The 8,110-nt window shown below is 49.5% G+C and overlaps 2 protein-coding genes across 2 annotated transcripts; one reads left to right on the top strand and one right to left on the bottom strand.

Moving 5' to 3' along the window:
- Positions 1-512: 512 nt before the first annotated feature.
- EMH_0007410 (uncharacterized protein) lies at positions 513-962 on the bottom strand (the record flags this gene model as incomplete). The annotated part of the gene is made up of 1 exon (XM_038022526.1): positions 513-962. The coding sequence occupies one exon, from the start codon at positions 960-962 to the stop codon at positions 513-515; it is 450 nt and encodes a 149-aa protein (XP_037878380.1).
- Positions 963-4,502: 3,540 nt separating this feature from the next.
- EMH_0007420 (uncharacterized protein) lies at positions 4,503-6,651 on the top strand (the record flags this gene model as incomplete). The annotated part of the gene is made up of 4 exons (XM_038022527.1): positions 4,503-4,904; positions 5,336-5,568; positions 5,920-6,008; positions 6,215-6,651. 4 exons carry the CDS (start codon positions 4,503-4,505, stop codon positions 6,649-6,651), a joined length of 1,161 nt encoding a protein of 386 aa, XP_037878381.1.
- Between the last annotated feature and the right edge of the window lie 1,459 nt (positions 6,652-8,110).

Here is an 8,110-nt window from a genome sequence, read left to right on the forward strand (position 1 = left end):
ATATATATATATATATATATATATATATATATATATATATATATATATATATATATATATATGTATATCAGTTATGTACTGTGCAGTGTTTAGTTTAGATATATGTATATACAGGCTTCGGCATATACATATTTGTGTACACCTCAGCCTACTTTTAGTTTTGTCGGCTCAGTGGCTGCCGTTTTTTTCTGTACATTTGTAGACAGTTGGGGGAACACAAGAAATAAAGAAATGCATAAGAGCTAAACGCACAGCTAATTATTATTATTACTAACGAAACTATTATACTTTTATTAAGCAATTATTATTATGACAATAGTAGTGGAAATAGTAGTAATAATTACTATTGTAATTATGAGTAACAATCCCTAAAACGAGAACAATGAGCATAAGAAAAATAAATAGCAGTGGTAGCAGCGACAATAAAAATAAATATTATAAAAGTAGTAGTAGTAATTAAACTGTACAAATGCGTTGAGGAAAACGAATTCGTTTTCTTGGCGTTTGTACCCTCAGTCAAGTCTTGGTCTGACGGACATGAACAGATCCGTCACCGTTCTAAAGAGACGCATAATTACTGGCTCGTCGCCATCTGCTGCTGGTGCTGCTGGTGCTGCTTCGGTCTGCTGCTGCAGCACCTCGGACCCTACAGGGGGGACCATCTCCTGGCCCCCTTCCCCGTATGCAACTCCCATATGAGGTGCAACAGCCATGGCGCCTTCTGCTCCTCCTTCTATGCCACTGCTGGTGTGCAGTGGCTGCTGCAGCGGAATCGGTTGGGTTAGGGCCTCGGTAGAGAGGGGGCTCCCAGTACTGTTGAAGCTGCCGGTGCTGCTGTAGTCGCTGTTGCTGACGCTGCTGTAGCTGTTGTCACCGTTGCTGTTAGCAGCCGCAGAGGAGAGAGCTGCAGGGGAGAGGGCCACCAAGAACACGGCGACCGCTGCGAGGGCCCAGCCACGCATTTTGTTTCTGTCTCCGCCGAAGAAAAAGAAAAACCGTCGACCAATGAAAAAACCAAAGGCTTGAAAAACAAAATTAAAAGTTAAAAAGGAAGGCTGACAAGCCTTAGTGCATATATACTAGAAAGACCTCAAGGTGCCGCATCAACACCCAGCAGCAGCGACGAGTGGTCCGGTGGACGGCTCCCCCACAGGAAAGAATTGGAGTATCACGAAAATTTAAATTTAAATTTAAACTTATTTACAGTAGTATATTTAATTTATTTGTGTTTTTATTTGCCTCTGCGGCCAACATTCGCAGGCTCCACGCCTCAATGAAGCTGCAGTGCACCACCGGTTTCTGTGGCCAAGGCCGCAGAGCGGTTCCCTTCGAGACCGCTGGGTGTCTCGTTCGGTGAGCCTTGAGATACAAAAAAGCAACTAAATCTGTGTAAAATAAAGAGAAAATGTAACCTTTTAAGCATTTTGTTCTTTAATAAATTAATTTATTTATTTAGATTCAACGAATGCACACATTGACCAGTAATACACAAGACAGCGAAGAAACCGGGCGATATACAACCACACAAAATACTGAAGTGTACTGATGCCTCTCAACAAAACAAAAGCATGAAAGCTCATTTGCAGAAAATGCATTCTTTATAAGCAAGAAGAGCATTAAAGCTGTTGACCTGTGCAGAACTACGCGGCGCATGCACAGCAAGAGGACGCTACTAACGAGAGCACTGGCGTCAGGACCCTGGTGTCTTGCAGTACTGTTGAAGTAATTAAATATCCTTAGAATAAGAACTGTTCCCCATCAGCCTCCGTGGATCCTGGGCACAGCTGCACCAGCTCCAGGGGCAGGTGCGCTCAGGAGGCGGCGAATCATTTGTTGCAGCACTCTTGACTGCAACTCCTGCTGCAAGGCCACCACACCTGAAGCATATACACGCGATCCCGCTCCACTTTAATGCATGTAAAACTACAGTACTCAATTGCTAATCAGTTCGTTGGCCCTCAGTAGTAAAAGAACTTCCGTGCTGACTGGCTACTGAGCACCGACTCCAAAGTGACCATGCTCTAGCTATCCGCCCGCACGTTAGCCAAACAAGAAACACCCTCTTCTGAAAGCAATGGGTGCACAGCGGGGAGAGAAGGAGGGCAGAACGCGAGCTACGTATCGAATGTATGGCGAAATTCTCGGTTTGCTTCTCCTGGGCGCCGCCAAAACCTGCAAACCCATCAAAACTGAATAGGCGGAATGCAAGTGGCAAAGGAACGCCTTATGTGGCATTGTTTTTGCGTGGAATCTCTTCTTCTTAGATTACCGAGCTGCTGCTGCAAGCTGTGTAGCGAAATATGCGGAAACTACCCTACGGGGTTCGCTAGCACCAGCCATGAAGAAGGGAAAAGATGTCGAGTAGACCGCTACAAACCCACTTCGCATAACGAATGAATTCAGGCAACTCCAATGCGTTGTACTGCATACACAGTATCGAAGCGGAGGTGAAGAGTCCCAAAGACTCAAGATCGATGGCTCTCTTTATATGCCCTGGGTTTCAGTAGCTGACTATCATCGAATCGTCGACACCACTTGGGAGAGTTGCCAGGCAAATATTGCAATCCTCGTTGAAAAACTGCTAAGTGAAGGCGACTACGCGAATATTGCTATTCGCCTTCGATGATTCCAGTAAGCGTTGCTAGAAAAAGGAGAAATGCGATAGGAATTTGGGTTCTCGTAGCGAGCCCAGCTCGGACAGCAGCACTGCAGACGAAGATCTTGACACAAGGTGGAAATATAGGGGCCGCCGAAAGGATCTATGCTATTCTGTGAGTTCAAATTACTTACAGGAAATATATTTCTGGCTTGTGTGCATTGCTGATCCAGACGGCGTAATTTCTGGCTCGGTTCGGGCCCTGCACTGTAGGCGGCAGCACCGCTGGCTGTCGCCTCTAGAGTTAGTTCTTAAACGAAAGTGCAAATGATATTCACTGCGGTTAGCTCGCGAACTCCACTTGTTATTATTTCTAACTAGTAATCTAGGGGTTTCTTTCTTTATAAGTTATTAGTGTTGGCTATCACACATACAACAGAGGCTACAGCTACTGCGACTGTAATGTATTGTAATGCACGTGACTACACAGTGTGTCATGCGGCTCAGTATAACGGTTGCTCTCGGGCCTTAATTAAGGAGAGAAGCGAGCTGCAATGCAGGGGAAGACTTGAAATAGGAGTTTCCCAAGAGCACCTGACCTCCTCCCCCTGTCCTCATGCATCCTGGGCATTGAGTTCAAGCCTGGATGTTGCGGGGCGGAAGCAGCCTGAAAAGAAGTTGCAGCGCACCTCTATGCGGCTGGTAATACAAGCCAGTCTCACGTGTGCACACAAGGAATCTTCAACTTATGAGATAAGAGATCTATGGTAATAGTATTTCATCTATATTACTGCACTCGCATTTGTTTTATTGACGACTACTTGAATACTTAGGTCATTATAGCAGATATACGCTGCGTCTAGATTATACATGTAGAGTTTAAACACAGTAGGGTTTACATAAGGCACATACGCAGTGCTTGCTGTTCACTACAGCAGTGCTGCTGCTGCATTTTGGCCAGGCTGAAAAGAAGGCGACACTGGAGAAATGGTAATATGTTATTGTGTTTGTTTGCGCTGATGCTGCAATGCGATTTGAGAGGTGCTTGAAATGACTTTCCCTCTCTCGTCAGGCCTTACTACTACTACTGTATCCTGCAGATCGAAAGATGCATCAACTTGTGTACAGGTTGGCTACTGGCGGCCAACGAAATGATGAATGACTGCCAACAGTGTTGGCGCAGAGATCAGGATGGTGTCTGTGTAGGCTTGCTTGTAGGGCTGTCTATCAGCAAAAGATATATCTGACGATGACTCTGGCGCGAGTCAGTCTCTCGGCCGCAGCGTCAGTCTCACAGCCAGTCCCAACCGGGTGTGGCTGCTGAGCATTCTTGACTTGGTTATCTTAATTTTCTGTCTAAATAATACAACTTGTCTCTATAGGCATTGTATTCGTCCCCTACTTACATCTAACTAGGTCTCTTAGGGTTCCAGTTGAGCTCCGTTGTAGTGCCTCTGCAGTACAGCTGCTGCTGTTGCAGGGCCGCATGCAAAGCAGTGATCGGCTGATGAGTTGTTGCGGCGCATGATCTTCTACAAGGGTTCCGTTGCTTGACTTTCACGGCATAAGTATATTTTCTTTGTCTTCTTTTGGTCGGGGATACCGCGTCTAGACAACAATAACTACAACAACAACGGCAGCGGCGGCAGCAGCAGCAACGGTAGGGGCCGCGGCAACAGAAGGACCTGAAGGCTTGGAAACGAATTTTTATCTTTGCTACTGGTGGTTAAGCAGGTTTTTAAGCCGCATCTTCACCCTTTGGAACAGCGTCTGGCGCTGCAAGACCTACTGCGGAACCCCAGCCGCTGCTGCTGCTGCTGCAGCTGCGGCAGCAGCAGAAACAACAAGAGGCAGCAAGATGCATCCTCATAATATTTTGCCGGTCGGCCTGCCGCCCCCCGTACCCATGGGGGCCCAGCAGGGAGGGGGGGACTCCTCTTCGGGTCCTGACCTCTTGAGCTCTCTCAAGCCGTGCGCCTTGCCAAAGGATATGCCACTGCCAGTGAGCAGCAGAAAGGCAGCAGCAGCAGCTGCTGCGGAGAACAATGATGATGATGACACCGGGGGCTTCGACTGGAAGGGCCTCGCGCGGCCTTCGCAGAAGCAGCGGAGGCAGCAGCCACAAAGGAATGCCTCAGACGCTGTTGCTGCAGCCTCTCAGCGTATAGCTGTCATCACGGGGACTGAAGGATCCCATGGCGGAGCAGCAGCAACAGCAGCAGCAGCAGCACAACAGCAACACTCCAGTCATGCGCCTGAGCCCGAGCGCCCAGGTCCGCAAGACGGAACAGACGCCTTAGGACGTAGGGTGAGGCATCAACACCATCGAAGGCAGAGGCAGCTGTAGTAGTAGCAGCAGCAGCAGCAGGAGAGACAGCAGCAGATGTGGGTAGTTGCCACAGCGTTGTGGAGAGGCGATTGTTGGGCGCGTGCACGCCGGCTGCTGCTGCTGCTGCTGCTGCTGCCGTTGTTGTTGTCGTTGGATGGGTTTTGCATAATGTCCTGTTGTGCGCCACTCAAGCAACTGATGCAGCAGCAGCACTTTTTTTGCTGCTTCTGTAGCAGCGCTCGTTGCCTGTGTTTGCCTGCCTTTTAGAGATTCGATCGCTGCAGCAGCAACCGCTGTTTCTGCAGCAGCACGGACCACCCTTGATAGTGTTGCATTTGTTGCTGCATTTGCTGCTGCATTTGGTGCATTTGTTGCTGCTGCTGCTGCTGCTGCTTGCGTGGGTGCAACAGGTGTGGGATAAGGAATACTACGAGGAGAAGGCGAAGGAGAAGGCCTCGTTGCTGGGCGTTGATTCTTTTCTTGACTTGCTGCCAAAGCCGCGAGAGAAACCCAAGCCGCCCCCGTTGCCGCCGTGCGGCTACAGGCAACTGCTGCAGCGGCGCACGTTTAAACTCGACTTTGAAAGAGAAGTTGGACGCACCAAGATTGTCACGCTCCAGACACCCAGGATGCAGCAGGGAGGGTACTGCTCTTTCTTGTTCTGCTGCTGTTGCTGCTGATGCTGCTGCTGCTGCTGTTGATGATGATGGTGGTGCTGATCACGCCGGTTGGCCTGTTTCTGTTGCTGTTAATGTCGTCGTGCTTGCGGCGCTGCTACTGCTGCTCGCCATACCCTTCTTGGTGCTACAGCTTCCGCTGCTGCTTCTGCGGCTGTGTTGTGTACTGAAGTGGCTGCGTATGCTGTACCTGCTTACTGTACCAGCTTCCGTGCATCAGCCACAGCAACAAGAGCGACTGCAGCTGCATCAGCAGCAACAGGAAGAGCAGCAGCTCATCAGTGGCAGCAGCTGTGTTTTGTTGCGCTTATGTGCAGGTTCTGGTGCGACATATGCGAGTGCTTGTGCAAGGACTCGCAGGCCTATTTGGATCATATTAACGGGCGTAACCACAACCGTCTGCTTGGTGGGTTTTGTTTTCTTTTGGCATCTTTCTGCACCCCGAAGGCTGCTTAGGAGTATAGGCCTGTCATTTGCATATTTGGGGGGCTCATTTATGCCTCTTTGGCTTCGTAGCATTATCGTCAGGTCCATTGTTTGCTGCGAGAAGCGTCGTTGCTCGTTGTTATATACTGGTGCTGCTGTTGCTTGTTCTCGTGCGTGTGTATACAGGAATGAGTATGCGCGTAGAGCGGGTGCCCTTGGCACAGGTTAAGGCTAAATTGCAGGCAGCGCGGCAGATTGTCGGGGTTGGGGGGGAGTCGCTAAACCCAAAGACGAAGGCGGAAGCGCCTGTGAAGCAGCAGCCGCAGCAAAGCCAGGGAGGGGGCTCAGGGGCCCTGGTGGGCGGCGCTGGCGCCGAAGGGGAGGCCCCAGAGGCAGAAGATGAATTTGAAAGAGTCAAAAGACGTTTAGAGGAACTCCAAAGGGAGCAAGAGCTGAAAAAGCAGCGTAAGAAGGCAAAGAAGAAAGCTGCTGCTGCTGGGGGAGGCGGAACAACTAAAGCAGCAACAACAGGAGCAGCAGCAGGCAGCGGAGGATTGGAAGCCAATCCTGATGCTGCTGCTCTCGCAGCCATGGGGCTGCCGACTTCCTTTACTGGGTGCTGACTCTGTGAAGGCTAGTTGAACGCATGAATGCAGCAACAGCTGCTGCAGTCGTACCCTTCAGGCTACGACAAGCTCCTTCTGTAATGCTGGGGCCGTGCCGACTAAGAGCTGACTCTTTGCACCAATCCCTGAACTCCCAGCGCTCGGCCCTTAGCCAGTCGAAGGCAGGGCGACGGCCTGGAGCTTTAGAGGAGCTGAGTCAGACGGCTTCTTTGGCAGGTGCTGCAGCCCGCCCAGCCGAGCAGCGACGAGTGTTGCGAGGCATGAGGCTTATAGAGCGTATGGATAGTACCTTATGTAGCGCGGAATGGTGTTTTGTGCGTACAAACATTCCTTTAAGGCAAGGAAGCTCTGCGTGTAAGGGCGCTGTATGTGCTTTCTTGCATGGGTTTAGATATTTGTCCTCCTTCGGTGTCTGCTGCGCTTGGCTATTCATAGCTTTCACCGTCTTTGGTCTTCTGACAGACCGCAAGCGCATACAGCAATAAGCGCGTGAAACCCATTGTGGTCGAATACCCGTTGCCTTTGTATGGGTTGCTTGTCTGATGCGTTGAAAAGGGGTAAACTGTGAAGTGAAAGATGGTATTTACCCAAGGAAAGTGCCCGATAAGTATCGCAAGTATTTTGGGACAAGAATAAAAGGCAGATGGTGCGAGCACGTTCGCATGTTACAAGGATTCGTAAATAGTCCACCGACTTTTACCAGCTTCATGAGCTTACTCATGCTGAGTCCCACTGACGTGATTTGGTAGCTGGATGACGTTTGGTTTCGATAAAGCTGTGGAAGAGATCTGCAGAATCATGATCAGGGCTGAACTGCCTCTGAAGTATGCGGTGACTGGAGGCTCTCGCTTGGAGGTAGCTTGCTTTCTGGGATTGGGTGTTAAACACTCTACATGTTTTCAGGCTAACACCGTTGAAGCGGAAGCTTGTACAGAAGTACAACGGATATCGCGAAGTAATGCTCAGTGCTCCGGCGAAGAGTGATGCATATCGATATGCCCATCTTATACAGTTTTTTGCACAATTCCTTCCAGTGACAGCGTATCTCGAGTCCCTATACGAGTGCACCCATTGCAGGGACTGGGAGGATCATGTAGCCTGGGAAGAACAATTCCTGTTAGATTAGCTGTTCGAACTGGATTGCCCTTTGACGAATGAACTGCATGCTTTTGTGGATGCATCTGCAGAAGGGTATGGTTGGCACTGGGAGTGGGTAGAGAACCTGAATTATGACTTTCTTGCAGGATATATGATATTAGGTCTCGTATGGTCGGAGTCTATAGGGAATTACGAGTGTTGATATGGGCTGAAAGACTACTGAGAGGTGTAAATAGTATTCGCTATTTAACTGACCGTCAGCCGCTCACTATAGTCACTCATACTCGAGACCTCAGCCTCAGGCTAAGGAAAATTTGCGGACATTGCAGAAACAGTGGGAATATGTCCCAGGCAGAAA

This window comes from Eimeria mitis, genomic scaffold (genome assembly GCF_000499745.2).
Source record: "Eimeria mitis Houghton genomic scaffold, Emh_scaff308, whole genome shotgun sequence".
NCBI lineage: Eukaryota > Apicomplexa > Conoidasida > Eucoccidiorida > Eimeriidae > Eimeria > Eimeria mitis.